At 38.9% G+C, this 21,529-nt stretch overlaps 1 protein-coding gene across 3 annotated transcripts in view; it reads right to left on the bottom strand.

The window, feature by feature from the left end:
• The window catches only part of CTNNA1 (catenin alpha 1), a 281,342-nt gene that overhangs the window by 102,704 nt on the left and 157,109 nt on the right, over positions 1-21,529 (bottom strand). For all 3 annotated transcript variants that reach the window (XM_074313590.1, XM_074313589.1, XM_074313591.1), the window contains 3 exons: positions 7,739-7,905; positions 7,074-7,193; positions 1-267 (listed from right to left, as the gene is read on the bottom strand). In XM_074313590.1, coding sequence (XP_074169691.1) covers positions 1-267; positions 7,074-7,193; positions 7,739-7,905 — 554 coding nt within the window. The remainder of the gene's footprint in view (positions 268-7,073; positions 7,194-7,738; positions 7,906-21,529) is intronic.

The raw sequence follows: 21,529 nt of genomic DNA, 5'->3' as shown, positions 1-21,529 counted from the left end.
ATCAAAGTTATTCAGGGCGTATGCCAGTTCTCCGCCGCCGCCCTGGTGCTGGGAGGCATCATCGGAAGCCGTGGCCTGGGCTGCGTTGGCGATGCCTGACACTGCCTGCTGCAGCTGCTTGTAGATCAGGTCTCGGTTGGCCTTGTAGGCTGCGACATCAGGATGCTGCAGGCACGCCTGGGACGCAGTGTAGAGGATCGGAACGTTTTTCTGCAGGATTCCTCTGGCTGCAGCCATCTGATCACGATGGCCCCCATCTTTCAGCTCCTACGAGAATGAAACAAAAATTGGAACAGTCTTTATATAGGTTCTGTTCATACAGAAATTTGTCAGTAAATACTGAAAAGTCAGACTTTCTACTAATTAGACACAGTATTTTCATTAAGTCTGGCTTGAAAGTTCGTTACAAAGGAGGCAGTAGGGCTTAGTAGGTAAGACTTCAAACTTTTCCAAACCACAGACCTGAATTTCAATTTCTACCTCTACTTTTTCCTGACTATTGTGATCTTATTTTAACTCTCCATGGTCCGTTTCACCTTCTGTAAAATAGGAACAATAATAGTACCTCTCTTCTAATTGTCTTGAGGATTAAATGTGATAATGCATGTAAAGCACCTAGCACAGCACTAAATAAAAAGCGAAACGAAACTGACTAGCATCTTGATTACAACTATTGTAAAGATGTACGTACCTACTGCAACCAAAACAGAAAAATCATTCAGAGACACATTTAAACAGAGAAGATTTATTATGAGGATTTCTTTTTCATTAAGTTGTAAACATTCATTACAAGAGTTTTGTGAAATGTGGGGTGGGATACCACAGGTCTACACAAACTATGCAAAGCAGCCAGGTGAGGATGTGGAAGGTTGTCCTCCCAAGAACACAACACCTGCCGTCCCCTCCCCCACCCCAAAGGCCACCTCAGGACACAGGTCATCGGGTACAAAGCTGAGGCTCCTGTGCTCCCTGACTGTAAACCAAAAGGTGTGCATTTCACCGTAATACTCTATATACATGTGGTCTTAAATGAAACTGTCCTTTTTCAGTTTCTTCTACCCCATAATGATAATCCACAGTTAAAAGGATTTGAGGTTCCTGGCATGGTTTCCACTACTAGCATCAACTTGGTAGACCAGGTGAATACACTAAGTGACAAATAAGTGATACCAACAATAAGCAAGATGGAAAGGGGGTACTTCTGATATCCCACTGTTACTGAAGCTACTCAAAGGAGAAAATAAAACAAAACTAAGCCTTTAGTAAATGTGGATCGCCACCACAGAAGAGAAATATAAATGATAACCCTAACTGACCACCAGAGGTGTTACAACTCTATTTTATGTGTGAGCATAGAATTTCAATGTTAATGTCACCAACTGAATCTTAGAGAACAAATTTAAATGTTTTATAAATGAGTATTATATATGTAAACATGTAAGAGAAAACTGACTAACTTAGAAAGGCCAAAGTCAATTACTCAAAGACTGACTTAGCTATTGAATGGCTCATCTTTCTAGATGAGTTCCTAATTAAGCATCAGAGACACAAACAGGCTTCCTTTTACTGAAACTTCATTTCACTATGTATTTTAGGTTTGCATCTTTATTCAAACCTTGTGTAATATGACAGCTTTCTTTTCCTCCTAGAATTCTTTCCTCATTTAGAAGCTGAATTTGCAAGTAATAGCTCACAGCACTCCAACTGTCCTGTAGCACAGTACATTCGGCTAAATATTCAGAAAGAGGACCCAATGGATTTAGAGCATCCGAGATCATTTCAAGACTCAGGCTATGGGCTGAGGCTAATCATTATGTCTAAACACGAGTTCTGGGCAGCATTTCTTAAATGTCTTGCCCTCACCACAACTTCACGGACTTCAAGCCTTCTAGGGAGACATTTGCCTTTAAACACTTGTATTCTTCTGTTTCTGTTTTATAAAATGCTTTGCAATCCACTTTGGCATTCTTCCTAAGTACCTATAACCTAGATCAGTATAGCCTCTTACAAATATTACCAAAGACCCTTGTGGTCACCTAAAGTTAATAGTGTCAGAATTACTATTCAACACCTGACTTTCCTACAGCCACTGCCAGGCCTGGAATGATACACTTCTACCCTTCCAAAGACTACATTAGGTTAAATATTCAGAAACAGGGCCCCATGGACATAGAGAATTGATGATCATCTCAAAACTCAAGCTATGACCCTGGGCTGGGGGCTGACCATTATGCTAAAGCAGCCGGGGCACATGTTCTGTGTGGCACTTTTAAATGTCTTGCCCTCCCCACAATGTACCTCTGACAGACTCCTATTTACTAAGTATTGGGAAATATATGTTACTCTATAATAAAAATAACAGCTAAGTATCATCATGTGTCCTAACTGCTAAAGTGTTCTCCTTTCTCTCTAGAACTGCTTTTGCCGTTAAGACAAGGAAACTAGATTTTGTTAAGTAGCGGTTAAGAAAATGGACACTCTCACAAGGCAGCACTATTTACCGTAAGAATAATGATCGATCATAAGTATTCTTTTCAAGATACATAGTGCTTATAAGTAATCCAGATTAGTGAAAAAGGTGACCTATTAAGCAATATAATAGATTATTTATGAAATTAGAGTCCCTTGGTCTATACTTTAGCCTTCATGATTCTTCAATTTCACCAATCCAGTTGTGTTTCAGGCAGACTCAGAAATAAACAGAAAACATAAGAAGGAAATTACTGTTTCCAATGTAATTTGAACTAACCATCACATGCAGTGACCAAGAAACACAAGCTAACTTCTAAACAACCTATAACACTCTCTTACCAAGAGCTGGAAACTCAAATGAAAGTTTCCTCTCATTTCCTTATTATAAATTGTAGCCATAGATACACTTGATCAGAAATGTCTTCTCTTGGACTCAAATGACTATAAAGAAATGGTCTCTGGTCAAACCCAGCCAGACCAGACTATTTACACATAAAACACTGGCAGAATTATCCATTATCAGTGTGACTGTTCAGGTTTTCAGGAAAATAATTGTGGGAGTCAGTTCACAGACTAGGTAAGAAGAATTACAATTTTACAAACTATCTCAACAAGCTCTATGCAGCCGGTGGGTGAAAGGTAAACATGCAAGGATGCCACATCTAGCATATTAGGGAGCCCAAGTCAACAGAGTCCCCAGTACCCAGTCCTTGCAGGAACCACCAACGGCCATCGAGCCTCTGTCATCTGTTACCCTCATCACCAAAGAAGAGCCTGCAGCTTCACGGAAATTCAACACTTCCAGTCAGCAGACAGCATTCTAGCCCACGGAAGGAACAGATTAGGGCCACACTCAGGATTCCATACCCCGTGGATGTGCAGTACAGCAGAGTGGCTTATGCACTCATTCATTACATAAATATTTATTGAACACTACTATAGCTAGGCAATGTTCTAAGCACTAGGAATTATAGTAGCAATTTAAACACAAAATCCCTGTCTTCTGGAGCCAGACAGCATAGGTTGAAAACCTCGTTCTACCACTTATTAGATGAATGCCCTTGCCAAATTATTTAACCTCTCTGTGCTACAGCTCCTTCATCTTCAGAAATTAGTGTCTGATCAAGTATATCTACCTTATACTATTTTGTGAAGACTGAATGAGTTTGTGTTTATAAAGGGCTTATAACAGTGTTTAGCACATAGTAAACACCTTTTTAGAGTTAGTCATTATTTTCAGCAACATCTTCACCACCACCACACCATGACCCAGAAAAACCTTAAGAACAAAGAGGTAAGTTCCAGAAAGCCTATGGACGTTATGGAGGTTTAGCATTTCCTCAACAGGTGGCGGCTACTTAAATGATACAAGGGAGGCTAAGAGAGCCAGTACACACGCTCACCCAAATACTGCCATGGAGGAAATACCCCTTTTCTGGACTAGGGCTGCCTGCAAAGATAAGAGGCTCAATGAGGAGGTGAACTATTACATACCACGCCTGGGGAGAGAAGATAGTCAAAGGTGAAAACAGTCTAGGGAGCTAAGCACACAGCGGAAGAGGAGTTAGTCCAGAAAACATGCAGTGTGGAAAGACATGACCAGTTACTAAAGGAGGCATGTGGGCAATACCCAAAAGGCAGAATGAAGTTTCCAGTAGGCTGAGACCTTAGGATAAAATAAGTAGCAGTCTAATTCCCAAGAAAAGTACTAGTTTACGGGAATCCACACCAAGGCCCAGGTCCCCTAAAGGGCCATTTAATGAACAGGAGACACCCAGGCGCCCACAGCCAGCCTACCCAGTGGATTCTACTGTCGGAAGCTACAGCTGAAGGCTAAAGAATTAGGCCCCAGGAAAACTATAAACGACCATGACATGCTACAAACCCAAGACAAACTTTAAAATGGGAATATGTATCACTCAAGATACCAGCAGTAAACAGATAGTAAAATCAAATGGGGTGATTCAAAGATGGTTTAGGGACTATACTACAAAGGTATGGGCAAAATACAGGGAAACCACAAGGCTATTAGGGCACTTGGGCCTGAAGAGGCAAGAGGAGGCAGCCGTTACCAGAATCCAGGGAGTAAGGTGTGTGGAGAATGCCACCCAACAGGGCCGCTGACTTTTAGCCACCCAGGGCAGCCAACCAGCAGGGAGGGAGCCACGGAAATAAAACCCAGCATCACCCTCCCAAGTCCGCTTGTTTCCTACTGGTGCTCCTACTGGACAACCCAACCAAGAGCCAGAGGTCAAAGGAGCCCCTGGGTGCCATCCAGACAGGTCAGGGTCCTGGGGCAGAGAGCAGGGTAAACAAGGGCAGAGAACAGATATAGAGAGGCAACGAGAAGATCATTTAGCACGTTAACTAATAACTTCAAGATTCTTATGACATCTTATTTCAGAAATGTTTGAAACTGACTACTTGTCTTTTTTAATACATCAGAGATTATGTTAACTCCTCACAGATTCAGGGCACGCAGAATTAAAACTCAGGCAGCATTTCTGGTAAGTTTTTCCAGTAGCGTACAATATTCTAGACTATTATTATGTTTTATCTGAAGAACATCATTAATTTACTTACTCCATCATTTTACAAAGATATGCAATAGTGTCCATCTAAATGTTCTCACTTTCCTCAAATAATATTAAGTCTTCATAAACCAAGATCTGAATAGGTTTTAAGACAGTGGGACTATACACCCAACTTTATGTTTTAAATGTAACTAACATAAATTTCATGTATTCAAATGAGAATTTATATCAAGAACAGTAAGTAAAGTAAATTGTGAACATAAGTTAGCCATCTTGCCATATTTATAGCACTACCATACTATTGCTATACACAAGTTCTAAGGATCAATCAGTCCCAACAAAAAGAAAAACTACTTGTGATTTATGTGATGGAGACATAAGCCAACACAAGGACAAATGCTAAAAGCACAATGAGCATACACACTAAGTAAATTATTCAGACAATATACCAAAACTAGCTATATTATTAGTGTAAAATTAAATACTGGAAATGTGAAACCAGGATCTCATATGTGCAGGTTCAGTGTGATCACATCTTATAGTGTGAAATATGAGCAATAACTACAATTCACCAAATGCCCACTGCTAAGGGCCTACTTAGTGTCTGGCACTATACTAAATACATACATTTTTAATTTAATCCTCTCAACCCTGTGGGATAGTTTTTAGACTGCCGTAAATATAACCAAATGAAAGTTACGAAGAAGTCCCCAAAGCCGAGGCTGTCAAGTAGGGAACATTTACAGTACTGACGCCATTTTCTTCATGCCTATCAGAGCTCCTGTAGGGTGTCCTGTCCCCAGGAGGGCTACCCGCTTCCCAGACCAGAGGTAGGTCTTCCTTCCCGAGTCAGACACAGCAACTGTTTTCCTCTTACCAGGGACGAGTGAGCAATGGCCATGTTACACAGTCCAGATTTAGGGCAAATCTGTTAGGGAGTTCTGGATTGTTTGTTTAGAGACATATGGAAGAAACAGTCTTTTTTTTCTCACTGGACATATTGATGTGTGCAAATGTCAAGCCCAGAGCTTCTGTAGCCACGCAGCGCCAGGCACAGGGAAGATGGCACAGTGCTGGGGAAATTGGATCCTTGGTGATACCACCCAGCCTTTAAATTTAACAACCCTGAAGTCAGTAAACATAGCTTGGGACTACTAATTAATTAGTAAGCAAATAAATACCCCATTGTTCAAGCAGTTTTGTAGCTGGGTTTTCTGTGAACTGCAGTGTAAAATATCCTAACTGATATAGGCATTGGCTAACAATAAGAACTCCGATTTTCAGGGCTTCCTTAAAAATAAGAATTAAAAGCTGGTCAGGACTGGAAGCTATAAAAAGCTGAATGGTGACATAACCTTCTTTCTACAGAGCACACATCTAACACACAGCATCCAACAGCAGGGCACAGGGAGGACTGCAAAGCACCTCAAAAGTAAAAACACCAAAGGCCAGCAAAGCTTGGAAATGCCACACAACACAAATTCCTAACATTAGGGAAACTACTAATTGTGATTAATAAGAAATAAAATTGACCCTTGAACCACGCAGGGGTTAGGGGCATCAACCCCCCCCTCCCCCAGTCAAAAATCTGCATATAAGTACAGTTGGCCCTCCACTTCCATGGATTCCAAACCCATGGACCTAAAATATACTTAAAAAGTGACGAAATATGGGGAAAGGGAAGAGATACTTTCTGATGTGGAATTCATTCCAATACATTTAAACTGGTTTAAGGTTTTTAAAAATCTGAATTAAACTCCATCACCAACTCAAGTTAATCCTTGAATGCACCTAACAAAGGCCTATCACCTCTCTACACGATCACAAATTGCTGAGCTACTTAAAGGAAAAGTTTTGAGATTTAAAATAGAAGCATAACATGAATACAACTTAATTACAGCTTTATTAAAAACAATACTGAAAGGATACTTGGTAAATTAAATGTTTTAATGGAACTATATTGGCAGAGGGAAGTACTGGTATCTTCAGAAAACTTAGGCAAAATGGATTTTTCCCAGTAGGTAATAATATAAACAACTTTAATATATCCCCAAATCATGACTGTACCTGTTGTCTTTTGGCTGCCATGATGTTCAGCTTATCCACTTCAGGTTTCAGGGCTTTGTACTGTATTCCCAAGTCTTGTTCAGTGCCAGCATTCCTCAGTTTCGCAATACCATCTTCCACCTATTAAACATACCCCCCAAAAAAGAAAAATTCTAAACCATGTAAGCTTGATATAAAAAAGATCTAGAATTTTTTAATGCCTTTTAACCACTATTCATATAGCAATCCAGGCTCTCTTGAGTGTACATAGCCCTCAAACATGTGGGCAGCTACTACTACAAGGGAGTTTTACGGGAGGTGGAAGGGAGAGCCTTACTGACTTCTTTCTCTTCTATCTGGAATTTAACATACCTTGGTTTCTCAACACTAGAACTCTACTGATAGAAGAAAATGTTTAATCACTACTGCAGAAAAAAGGAAGGAGTCAAAACAATACATTTGCTACAAGTCCTTCATTAGAACCAAGACAACACAGGCTCACAGCAGAACCAGTATGATGTACTCTTGGAATAGAGGAGTAAGTGGAAATTAAAGAAAAACATTGCTGGTCCATTTAGGTAAACCAAGTTCAAAAGCAAACCAAATCCTAAGGAATGCTGAACTAAGTATGGCCAGCAGCAGTCTCACTGTGATAGAACAAATTACACACATAGGCCTGTACTTACAACTTTCAGCTGAACAAGTAATTTGTAGACATCTGCCATGTCAGCCAAAATAAGCAGCCGGGTAACAGCAGAGAGCAAAGCTCGAGCTGCCCGAACCATGTTGCCACGCTTCACAGAAGAGCAGGGATCATCTGCAAATTCTCCGGCAGCGCTCTTCATCAAGTCACCTGTTTTACAGAACAAAAAACCAAGAGCAGGCATGAGCCAAACAGCTGGTCCACGCTAAAAAGAAGATTAAAACAGTGCAAATTTTGTATGTTTCATGCATGGAATTTATTTTAAGGGGTTTTTTTCTTTTGTTTTATAGCGGTTACTAAGAAAAGCAGCCTCATATGTTGCTGGTGAAAGCACGATATCTGGAAAATGATTTGGCACTATATATCAAGAACCTTAAAAACACTTCTTTCCACTGATCTAATAATACTCCTTTCCCAAAAAGTTCATTACATGTATACTAAGAAAAAGAAATCCAAGACTTGAGTAGGAGAAAAAAATGGATCTAATACAATCTACCCTCACCTTCACAGAATGATACAGAAATACAGGAGCCATTATGTAGGACCACCACACTTCATTAACCATTCCAACATCTAATGTGCACGGCTCTTACAGAGACTCACCAGTATGTGAAAAGACAGGGTTTAATCACCAACTCATTCATTTTCCTCAGAGCAAAACACTGCCAACAGCTCAAGTGCTCAAACAATAAAGATCTAGCTAAGTACACTATGGTATAGCCTATAACTGACTGTTCTGCAAATATTAACATATGTATGAAAAAAAATGTTAAGGCTTATGATAAAACCTTAAGCAGAAAAAAGACACAAAATGTATGTAATTGGGGTTTTAAAAAAGGGAAAAGATTGTGGAGTCAAAAGGCAAACAATAGTTATATTAGGTTACAATCTGACTCTATATTATTCTGTACTTATAAAAACATTTTCTGCAACAGGTATTATAGCCATAAGAAAGAAAATAAAGCTAAAAACGTACATTTTACTATAATTATTAGGAATATCCAGCTTATACCATTCTGAGTTCAACAATGCTAAGAATTTATTTATAACATTTCCTAGAAAACTTGTACAATAACATAGTTTTTGCCATTTGTTTCCATTAATAATCATTTAAGGCACCTGCTGTCCTTTTCTTATAGCTGGAAGCAAAGCGGGGGCCAGGGCTGCTTCCCTTTTGAATTATACTGACAGGGCCTGTGTGGTGACTATCTTTAGATTCTTGGAAAAGCATATACTCCCTCCCTTGGCTGAATGTGCCCACTTCAGATTAAAGCTTAAAGGCCATTCACTTTCTCATCTCTTTCACAAACGCAAAAATGCATTCTCAAGAAGCCTAGCTGCTTCCAAAGAGACCTACCAAATTTCTCCTAACTATCAAATTTAGTTGCAGAACATGAGCTTGGGGTGGTGGGGGAGGAGTTAAATTCACCCTTGGAGTCATGGATTAGAAGCAACATATATACTAAGAGTAAAGACAAGCGTATTTGTCAGGTCAGAAATAACTCACTATGAAGAATTTCATAGTTAAAAGCTTTTCCTGTATGTAAGATATAGACATATGGCAATTATGTAGGTACATAACATTAAAAATGTTATCTTATGGTACTTATAAACACAGAGCTCATTCATTTAGTTATTTATTCAACAAATATTTGAGCACCCACTATATATCAAAGACCGTATTAGGTGCCAGTGGTACAGTGCACAAGAAACAAGATGTGCTCATGGAGCTCCATGGCAAACAACTGAAAGCTAATTAAGACAAGGCACCTCAAAGGGCTCACAAATTAGAGTGTATTACAATGCAATCAGAATCACAATAGCCCTGTGGACAAGGTACTATGAGAAGACAATAGGAAAAGCTATTTACTCATGCAGGAAGTTGTCTCAAAAGCCTTTCAGGAAAAGATATTTGCCTTAAACAATATTAATATTAAACGAGATATTGGTTTTATACAATAAATAATTTCACCTATTTATTGAGAGCTTACCAAACAAACAAATCCACTGCCAGCGATACAAAATTCAACAAGACTATCCCTGCTTTCAAATGGTTTATAATCTAGAAAAAATGAATGTGACCATACAGAAATCAGTGGCATTTTAATACACAAGTTATAAGAAAGGCACAAAGTACCATAGGTTTCAAAGGAGGACGCACTAACGACCAGTTTGGGAAAGAAGTGAAATGCCAGCAAGTTCTATGGAAGACATGGAATCCTAAATGGACTCGATCCTCGAAGCATAGGGAGGACTTTTGGCAGTAAAGAGAATCAGCACCTCAACAAAAGGAACAGCAACACAGATTACAACATTTAATAAATGTCCACACTCTATGGCACTATCATATTTTATTTAATCCTATCAGCCACCTAGAAAGTAGGTATTAGCCCTTCTTTACAAAGAAGACAACTAAAGCGTAGACAGGTTAACTAACTTAGTCACCTAACAGTAAACAGTAGAGCCAGAATTTGTAATGCCAATGCTTTTATGTTCTTATAACCACTTATCAAGCTGAAGTATACAAAAAGAAGGCATGTTTGGGGCCTGGGTTCTCTAGCCTAAGTGGAAAGAGAGGGATGTGTACAGAAGAGGAATATGGGGGTGAAAAGGCCATGGACAGAGTACAAAGAAGATCCCTGAGCCAAAGAGTGAAGTGGAAGTCATAGAGACACAGGATTAACCTAATAAAAGTACATATAATAAACCTGACCAGAGAGATGGGTCACGAGCCACAATAAGAGCTCAGGAAAGAATAGTAGTACATTATACAGGCAGGGGTGAAATAATGTAACCTTTGATTATGAAGAGTGAGGGGAAAGAAAGCATTGAATATTACTTAAAGGTTTCGAGCTATGGTTATCCTGAGACAGAGAAGAGAGCCAGAGACTGTATGAGTGCACATAAAATGGAGAAGTTAAAAAAAAAAAAAGCTGGAGCCCTTGAGACTGGATTTAGGAGTAAGGGAGGAAGACTGTGACAGAGAGCCAAGGTTATGAACTGTCAAAAACAACAAGACCAGAATTTCCAAGAGAAAACCGTTTAACAAAATCAAATGAGAGTCCACTAATGTAGTCAATTAATTTTCAACAAGGCTGTCAAGACCATTCAATAGGGGGCAAAAAAAATAGTCTGTTCAACAAATAGTGCTAGGGCACATGTAAAAGAAAAAAGTTGGACCCCTACCTCATATCATATACTTCCAAAATAGATCAAAACCTAAATGGAAGAGCTACAATTAACAAAGCACTTAGAAGGAACCATTAAGTCTTCATGAACTCTGAATCAGGCAATGGTTTCCTCTCTATGACACCATAATTACAAACAACAGAAGAAAAAATAGGTAGACTGGACATCACCAAAATTAAAGATTTCTGTGCTTCAAAGGACACTATCAAGAAAGTGGTAAGGATCTGGTGTCCACAATATACAAAGAACTCTTACATCTCAACAATGATAAGCACATGAAAAACTGCTCACCCACAACAGCCATAGGGCAATGCATATCAGCATCACAATAGGATGATCACTCCGTCTCTAATAGGACACGATAATCAAAAAGACACATAATAACAAATGTTGGCGAGGATATGGGGAAATTGGAAACTTCACAAAAATGCAAAATGGTGCAGCCACTTTGGAAAACAGTCTAGCAGTTGCTCAAAAAGTTAAATATAGAATTACCATCAGACCTAGCAATTCCACTCCTGGGTATCTACCCGAGAGAACTGAAAACGTGTCCACACAAAAACTTACACATGAATGTTCGCAGCAGCACTATTCTCAACCGCTGAAATGTGGAAACAACCCACACACACCAACTAACGAATGGGTGGACAAGGTGTAATACTTGTGCACACTGGAACCGTACAAGGTGAGGACTCTGTGTATCTACCTCCCGGCACTGCCGTGGAGATGAAATCCAATGCCCAGCAGAGCGATTAGACAGGGCCAGCACTCCCTTGTAATCTACCATCACAGTTGGAATTAGACTGAGGGGAGAGGCAGGCAAAAAGACACTAAGGACACATAATTGCAGAATGAAGGTTCTAGATCACAGACAGCAATCCACATAATCAGAACCACAGGAGGAAGTGAGAGCCATGAGAGGGGAGGAGTTCTTGTACCCTGAAGTGAGAAGTGAAAGCAGAGGGAGCAAGAAGCTTCCAGGCAATATGAAGCTTAGCACTGTCAGGGAATCTGAGTTTTCTCCAAAGCAGTAAATGAGACTCTTCTAAAAACTGAGCCCGGTGGAAATGGAAATGAGGGTTTGAGTATAGTAGAAGAAACTGTGAAGCAGCTGCTATGGGAAATGAAAAAGGAAGTTAACCTGAGGTAAATGAAAGAACTGTGGCAGAAGTAAAGGCCCAGATTAGGCCAATCAGGATGGATTTAAAGTAGCTTCTTAAAACTATAGTCTGTCTAAAATGAATCAAAACTCTTCAATGATTAGCTTACATTCAAACGGACAAGTAAAAAGTGTTGTAGATAATTCTGAATTTAATTTGAATCACTTAACCTCACTGTACTAATCCCCCATTTTTCATTTTTCACCAACTCTAATCTCTTTATACCATAACCTCCTCCTCCTCCTAAATTCTCACTCCCACCCAGGTTCCTCTTAAACAGCCTCATGCCTTTGACAGCCAGCATGATCTTGTTCCAAAATAATATCAGGTCAAATGACAACAAATAAGTGGAACTGGAAGGAAGAAGTAAATGAAATATATTTGCCTCCATTCTAACCTCTTCTAGCTCACAGCCACAATAATGGCAAATCCTTAACTCCAATGGCTAGCGCATGGTACTAGTAAAGAAAAAAATCTATCAGAATCAGACTGTATGATGGATGTTCAAATTTTTTTAAATGTTCAAATTTTCTCTACTCACAAAACTATGAACAAACACGTAAATAAGACACTATTTAAAAACAAGGGCCACAAACTTCTCTGAATAGTCATATCTGTAAAAGGAACATGACGCTAAGATTGACTTGAGATGTTTAATAATTTAAATATATACCTATATACAAAAAAAATCAAGAATTCTTTAAAAACAATATAACTGCCAGTTATAGCATACTTGTAAGTTATCAAAAGCGCTCTTTCCTCATACAAAACAAAGGCAAACTGGGGAAACTGAGGCAGACGGGCACTGTGTCCAAGGTCACATGGTCAGCAGTCAAGGCCGAGAATACGTGTCTAACTGGGTCTTCTGGCCTTGTCCCAGCTGTCTCCAGCCAACTACACTACACCTGGTACTAACTAAGGTACAAAGAAGATGAAACTTAAGAGAACCCACTACTACTGTTCTATCTGCCATGAAATCAGGTCTATAAACATGCCCGGGCCTGGGCATTCCCCCCACCCCCCGCAACTAAGCTGGGGGTGAAAGTTAAGCTCCTCTGGCATTCAAAACAAAGACAAAGCGCAATTTTAAGGGAAATAAAGCAAAACCCCACAGTTCTACCTTAGCACAGGACAAGATCAAGACCTTTCTGAAGCATCAAATATCTTGAGTATTTGTAATCAAATATGTCAAAGCAATCCAACTTTTTATAAAGTTAAAGGGAAAGGACAGGCTTGAAAGCTGTGTGTGGGTGGGTGTGTGTATGAGAGAGAAAAACAGACAGTAAAAATAAAAAACAGAAGGCTTGGTTATTCTTTTTTCTTTTTTAACATTTGCCTAGAGATATTCTATTATGCTGCTCTTTTAAAACAAAGAATGTTACAAGGTAACGTTAATGGATATATAGTTAACCCATGAACAAGGGTTTGCACTAGCCCACTTATACGTGGATATTTTCAGTAAATACCTGTACTGTTTTCCATCTGCAGGTGGCAATCCACAGATGCAGAGGGCCAACTGTATACACTGATCTGTGCCATTTTATATAGGGGATTTGAGCATCCTTGGATTTGGGTGTCCGCACAGGGGTCCTGGGACCAATCCCCCACGGATACCAGGGACTACTAAATTTTGGGAGAGTCAAACACACAGATTTGACCATGCGGGCTCAGTATCCCTAATCCTCACATTGTTCAAGAGTCAACTGAACATTATTCTCCCGGGACAGTGTCCGGTACAGATAAAACAAGGTATTGGAACTGGGTCTGAATCCCAACTTTGCTATCTGGCAGCTGTGTGACCTTGAGTTGCTTTATCTCTACCTCGTTTTTTCTTCCATAAAATGAGACTACCGTCTTGCACCTCACTAGACTGTTTTGAAAATTAAATGTGGTAATAAATGCAAAGCTCAACAAATACTTCTGTGCCCCCTCCAACTTGACCATCTACTTTCTCCAATTCCTCAATCTATTCAGAACATGGTCATTACTTGTACACCGTTTCTTACATTTTTAGAAATAAAGTCATGCTAGTAAGTTTCCTAAAGGATGGGGGAGGGGGATTGGCGTTTAATTTGTAATGTTGCAGCCATAAAGGGGGAGCCTCCTTCACGCTAATCTCCATAGTGCAGAAAGTAGTAAAAATTGGTCCTTTTGTGGTAATAGCTACAAAGCTTGATTTAGTTCTCCTTGCTGGGCCTTACCTTTTCCATTTGTTTGTTTTAAACGAATTAAGCCAATCTGAGGTTCCTTCCTGTTTTTAGGAACTTATCTTCCTCACCTACCCCATTTACAACTTCACATACCGAAAAGCCCATGTCAATACTACAAGAACAGCTCCCAATTACATTGCCAGGGCAGAGGTTCCCAGGGCCTCAGAAATCCAGGTATAGAAATATCCCTACAACCTTCAAAAGTCCTCCAAGGGGACCCAATAGATAAAGCAAAATTATATCTTCCCTAAAATAATACTAAGGATACTTCTAATATGTTCCTTGACCAGAACCTTTCTACCTTTAGGTCTAGAAAAAGATAAGAATTTTGCAAGTCCAGCAGAGGAACAGGGCTTATCTTCTATAAATTATATAACCCACCCACTTCAGGTATCTTAATGGGAAAAAAAAATTAATTTCCACCTTAAATAGCAGATACGGAACAATTTATACTGCACATGACAATGGAGACCACAATATGCATATGTCATGGGAGTGGGATGGGGGAAAACACACCAATATACACAAAAATATTAATAGTGGTATACCACAAGGTGATATAGTCTGATGGGTGAATATTCCTGCTGTTTGTGTTTGTTTGTTTAATTTTTTATAATGTATATACTTTTTTAAAAAAAGTTTTAAAAAGAACAAGTAATGTAAAATATTTTTAATTCATGTCTGTGATACATAAAACTCAGGGTTTCCTAGAAAGGAATAACCTAAACACTCAAAAAAGTCTATATACAAAATTTCTTTGCTAAGGCATAAAAAACTCATGGCTATTAATGTCGGTGCAAAAACAAAAAGGAAAATTAGCATACATTATAAACTATGAAAGTTCTGTGAAATCGCTGTCTTGAAAAGCTTATCCAAACTATGGGTAAGCCGCATGGTAAAATAAGGAGGCTCTCGCAGTCCCAATCTCATTGTCCTTATTTGTTGTTTAGTTGTTGCAGGTGAAGTTCAACTATTATACAGACCTTAAATAGACATTTCTTAAATAGAACATTTTATGAAAGCGTATTGTTTATTATCAACTGCCAAATCCAACAGGGCAAGATATTTTAAGACATCCACCTGATATGCTTTCGAGGACCAGCAAAAACCCTGTGTCAAAATGACAGAAGCTTCCAGAAGAGTTAAAAGACATTTACCATCTTAAATGTGTTCAAAGTATTTAGTCATTTCAGGACCAATTTCATGGCCATAGTGGAATTCTGATTCCCCCTCTCCCACTGATTTCTTAGACGCCTTTGCTCAAGTCACTTTGATCTCTTTATCTCAAAATGATTTTAAATGTCTAAAATTTTTTTCTTCTCAGACAAATAGCTCATACTATACTTGTTATCAATGACAGCCTTCAGTCTTTAAGATAAAAATGTCCTATTTTATCATACTCCTTTCATGTTTTGAGTGTTTGAAAAGTGAATAAAACTCTGGCCATAACATTAGAGAAGTCTTTGGTTTTCTGGCTCAAAAATAACCTCCTTAGGTTGTATTACTCTATAGAGGATACTATTAAGCCATTAAAAATTACATTGTAGGAAAATACATAATGATACTGAAAGATATTCAGAATCTATTAAGTAAAAAAATGACAAAATGGAGCAAAACATATTTCTACCCACATGAGTACATTCATAGAAAACAAACTGGAGGGGTCTAGACCAAAATGTAAACCATTGGTTTCATCTCTGGCTAATAAAATTATAATTGATTTTTATTTTCATCATTTTGCTCTTACTATCAAAAACATGTTTACTGCAGAATATTAATTTTTGTTTAAAAAAAAGTTTTCAATTCTACCCAGGGAACAGCCAGAGGAAGAAAAAACAAGTAAGCAACCAACATCACAGGTTAAGTCAGCTATAACCACCTCCCCATCACCCCCCATATTTAACAGCTTGGAATCTTTTTACACAGTAGAAAATAAAAAACATCCAGCCTTGGATTTTGAATACCTAAAACTTCCCTATCATGGGATTCCTAATTCTTGAAAGCCACTATTTTAGTGCTTCATCTCCATTGATAAACCTATTTATACCAAATTCTCTTAAATACATCTGATTAAGGGATCTCGCCAAAAAGTGACAAAACTATTCTTATTTCTTTACCATTCCACCAACTTTTATAAAATAATAAACTGACAGGACCAAGGCTTCACAAAATTATTTGCTAAGTTCAAAATAATCAAGAATAAATATTCAGGGGCCGGCCAGGTTGCTCAGGCAGTTGGTGCTCCGTGCTCCTAACTCCAAAGGCTGCAGGTTCGATTCCCACATGGGCCAGTGGGCTCTCAACCACAAGGTTGCCAGTTCAACTCCTAGAGTCCCGCAAAGGATGGTGGGCTCTGCCCCCTGCGACTAACAATGGCAACTGGACCTGGAGCTAAGCTGCACCCTCCACAACTTAAGATTGAAAGGACAACAACCTGACTTGAAAAAAAGCCCTGGAAGTATACACTGTTCCCCAGTAAAAGTCCTGTTCAACTTCCCCAATAAAATCTTAAAAAAAAAAGAATCTGCCACCCCAAAACATGCCACATGGGCATAAGGATTTAAAAAAAAAAAAAGAATAAATACTCATTTCCCGAGCTGTCCCAACTCCTTTCCCCACACCCCAAAAAAAATTTTAATTCATTTTTCATGACCTGGTAATAAAATAAGACATTTTCCACACTTGTCAATGAAAATAAATTGGCAACAGTTGCAGAGAATAACAGATTTCATAACATAGTCCTATAGGAAGGAACCAAATGGTGGTATATATATATACTGGGGGTGCCAAAAATATGTATACACATGACTTGTATTCATCTTTTGTTATCGGTATAAATTATTACAATTTTAATACAGCTTTTTCCTTTCTTAAAATGTGTATACATTTTTTTATATGCTCTGTATATACATCTTGTAAAACCCACATGCCCTGTAACATAAGGATGAATCTGAGTAAAACACTTAATCCTCCCCACCTTCAGCTTTCCCTTCGTCACTGGGGGATATTTGGCAAAAATCACAGACCCCTAGATGATACCTCCATAATTTTAGAAAAACTGACAACAATTCAAAGAATCCCTGACAGATGCTTTAAGAGAACTTTCCTGTGGTGCCATTTTTAATCCACAAAAAATGTTTATCTTTTGAAAATCAACCCAGGAAATAAACATTTAATATCATGTTATTTAAACACTATAAGCCCAACAGGAATCAGTCCAGAGCACACCCAGAAAACTCTTAACCCACATCCTTCCCCATCATCTGGAAGTAAGAAACAGCTTTGAAACTCCTACTTTTTCCAGTCAACAGAATGGATTGATTAAAAAAAAAAAAAAGTAGGAGTACTACACATATTCATGTTCTCATTTTCCTTACTAATTCAAGTGTGCCCTGCTGCTATTCAGAAACACTCCAAAGAGAGGAGCTTACTTCCTGATTACACATTCAAATAAATGCATAACATGCATTTCAACTTGGAATCACTTTCTTAAGAAATTAACTAGTAGAAACCACGTTACTGCATCATCATGGGTGAAGTCCTGCCAAAGTCAAAATTGCAATACCTGAGATAACTCCTTGGCTACGCTGGACAAATACTCATATATTAAGGTGATAATATTACCCACCGTAACTTAAGCATTATTATTCCTAGTTAGTGTTACTTATTTTGTGAGTTAACAAGACAGACTTGGGAAAAAAAAAAGAGGAGCAATTTCAAAATCACAGGAAACTAGAATTTAATAAGTTCATTCTCCTTTCCTCACTTCCAAGCTGGCTACACCAGAACCTGAGTCTCTGCAAAGCAGCATATGCTCACACAGGATAGCGATCCGGAAACAGACAGCATCCTTGACACATCCCAAGTCAAAGGAAATACAGCCTCTACCCTAGCGACTTACAGTTTAAGCCAGACAGACAACTTTAGGTCATAAAACACCCGGGTGATAACCAGTTAATGATTTTTTAGAATTTATATTTTGCTTTTCCTGCTCAAGTTAAATGAAGAGCAAGAGAAAATGGATTAAATGATGTGAGTGGAGGAATGGGGGTCAATAATGAACAAGTTTTAAATTAATCACAGTCTTCAGAAACATATGTAGGGTAGGAATTGGAGTGGAAACATTTCTAACCACAGACCCAGCCATCAGGGGATCACATGAAAAGAGACATCTACAAAACAGGATGAAAAATCTACCCAGACGGCAAGGGGGAAAGGCAGGTTAACAAATGAGAAGCCAGAATTCAAAGCAAGAGTATGAGAAAAATCAGCAGCTTTCTGTTAGGTTTAATGAAGAAAGTGATTACAGTCATCTGAAATCCTAATTAACTTAACTTTAATCTTTTTCAAAATGTTAAATGTTTCTCTACTATTGCTCTTCCAGAGCATTATTATTAACACTTTTTGAAACCCATGCTCAATATTACAGAGTTGAAATACTTGTCATTTTTCTCCTGTGAAAATTTAGAGCCCATATATAAAAGATCAAGCTCATGATCCCAACCTGATGAAAACCACACTCACAGGACCAGACAAATTAAAATGCCATCTCTCTCACACACCCACACAAAGCTCCTCAAAGCTATGTTTCAAGTCTTCACATCATACACTTAGCAAAGCCAGACTCCACTTTGCCTCCTGTCTACCTCTCAAACCCTATTCGAAACAGTCCCCAACAGCTGCTTTGTCCTGATCACATCTGCCTTTTAATATCTGTCTTCCAGGCTGCCTATATTAGATGTGGATACATCCATCTGAAGCTGTCAACATCTGCACTGGACAGGAGACCAATTTTCACCTCCTTCAATCTGACTCTAGTCAGTTGCCAGGGAAAAAATTATGCCTCAAGTGCCTGACAGCTTGTGCTCAACATCCATCCTTTCGTCAGGGATAAAATATATCATTTTCCTTAAAACTGCCTTGCCAACACATACACACACACACACACACACACACACACACACACACCTTCATATGTGTGTTTTTTCCTCCCTATAAACAAAGCATTCAAGCTGCACCAAGGAAGATGGCATCTACGTCCTCAATTTCACTACACAATTACTGAGATATATAAAAGAATGTCTCTTAATTAGTATCAACTAAAAACCCTCACTGACTATCCCTTCTTTAAGTCAATGCTCTAAGAGACTGTCAGTTTCATCTGACTGGATAATTCTGTGCTTTCAAGATTTAAAAAGTTGAGACGTTATCTGTGCAACAAGACCATTAAAGAGTATACTCACCAATCAACTATAGCTGCTAAGATCACGCGCAGATGCTAGCAAACTCAACAGTTTTAACTCTTGTTTTAGTAGACCAATAAATACTGTTTTCTTGTTCTAAAAGTGACAAGACACTTTCCACAGAAAAAATGGTTCTTGTAACAATTGAGACTTAGCATTGAACACATTGATTGCTCTCAAGAAGCTGAAGTCCTACTTCTACTCAAGGACAATGCACTTGTACTATAATCAAAGTTACCTGAAATGGAATGATGATCCAAAAACCAGAACTTGAAAAGAAAGCCTCCAAAAAAAATCTTAAGACAAATAATGCTTCAACATAAACAGACATAAAAGGGGGGAAACTACAAGCCAAACATTAAAGTGTTTGCTTTCTATTTATTGGACATTTATTGGATGAAGAATTTACTCTATTTTCACCTTCTAGCCATTTAGAGAGAAGGTATTTGTAGGTGTCACTATTAAATGTTTTTTTCAATACTGGAGAAGCGGCTACAGTGGATCATCCAAATGTTTCCATGTTGTCCACCATGTGAATAACAGCACATACACGAGAGGTGGCTGGCTGTGGTTAGTGGTATGGCAGCCATGGGAGAAAAATCAAGCCAAATGGTCTGGAAGACAGTAAAACTCGTTGGCTTTAGCTATAATCCTTGCTCTATTCAACAGAATTCTACCACCTTTGCCAAAACTAAATCTGGTCCTACCATTAAAACCATTACAGACACATGCAATCAAGTCTTGATTTTCAACTCCCAAGTTACTCCCCCTCTGCAACACCAACAGACTGATTAGTGATGGAAAATCTAGAAGATCAGCACTTCCAGCCCAATAAGCCTTGACTCAATTCTTGAAAACCTGGCAGAATTCCAACCAAAGAAAAATAACAGGGCTTCAACAAATCAGCAAAGGAGCACCACTGTTTATAAATCCCATCACTGCCCTACAGGCTCTCACACGCACCTTTATGTTCCAGATACATTAATAAACAAACATGAAGAAATGCTCAGCATCAATTAGCTCCAAATAATGCAAATTTTTTAAAAAAGAAAGTAGCATTTTACACCTATAAGGACTGCAAAAAATTTTAATGGACTATCCCATTACTTGTCAAGGACAACTTGTTTCTATTCAACATCATTTTATCTCTTTTTCCCTTAGAGAACTCTCGCCGACTCCTTGTGTCCTGTGGTGAACGTGTGAGTCAGGCTGGCTAATCAGTCTCCTCTGGCAAAACAAACTGGTTCAGCGCTGAGCATGACCCCAAGCAAAGATAATCAGTCCCCTAAGACAGACACTGAGGAAGAAAAGTTCTTCTGCTGCTGGGATGACAAAACTAGGATGACCACCTCAAACCAGAAGTGGACATCTTGTCCAATATGTACATATGAAAATAGAAGTAAACGGAAATACATGGAGGCAGGTGATAAAGAAAGCCTCATATCCATGGAGTCAGTCATATCTAGCCATGCCTGAACTCGGGATTTACAGGTCCTTGAATAACATCGTTCCATTCAATGTTGTTTCATTATAGAACATTGATGGGAAAAGAAAGAAGAAGAAAAAAAAACAAGTCCCAGCCGGACCGCTACGTGTAGATGGCACACTCTCGCCATGTCTGCACAGGTTTTTTCTGGGCACCCCAGTTGCTCCCACATCCCAGCAACATACAAGTGAGGTGAACAGGCCTGTCTACATCATCCTGGTCTGAGTGTGTGTTTGAGTGTGAGTGTGTGCACACACGCACGCGCACGCACCCTGCGGGAAGGGCATCCTGTCTAGGGCTGGTTCCCACCTCGCACCCTGAGCTGCCTGGATAGGCTCCAGTCAGCCACCCATGACCCCGAACCGGAATAGGGAGGTTAGAAAATAATTACTTTACTTGTATTTATTAATCTCTCTTAAATGTATAGATAGCTCACATTTATTTTAATGTTAGAAGTGTTTGGGGTCCTTATTTAGTAGTTTGATG

This window comes from Rhinolophus sinicus, linkage group LG10, assembly GCF_036562045.2.
Source record: "Rhinolophus sinicus isolate RSC01 linkage group LG10, ASM3656204v1, whole genome shotgun sequence".
Taxonomy (NCBI): Eukaryota; Metazoa; Chordata; class Mammalia; order Chiroptera; family Rhinolophidae; genus Rhinolophus; species Rhinolophus sinicus.
Note: the sequence above shows the minus strand (reverse complement) of the source record. Positions and strands in the feature narration are given on the sequence as shown.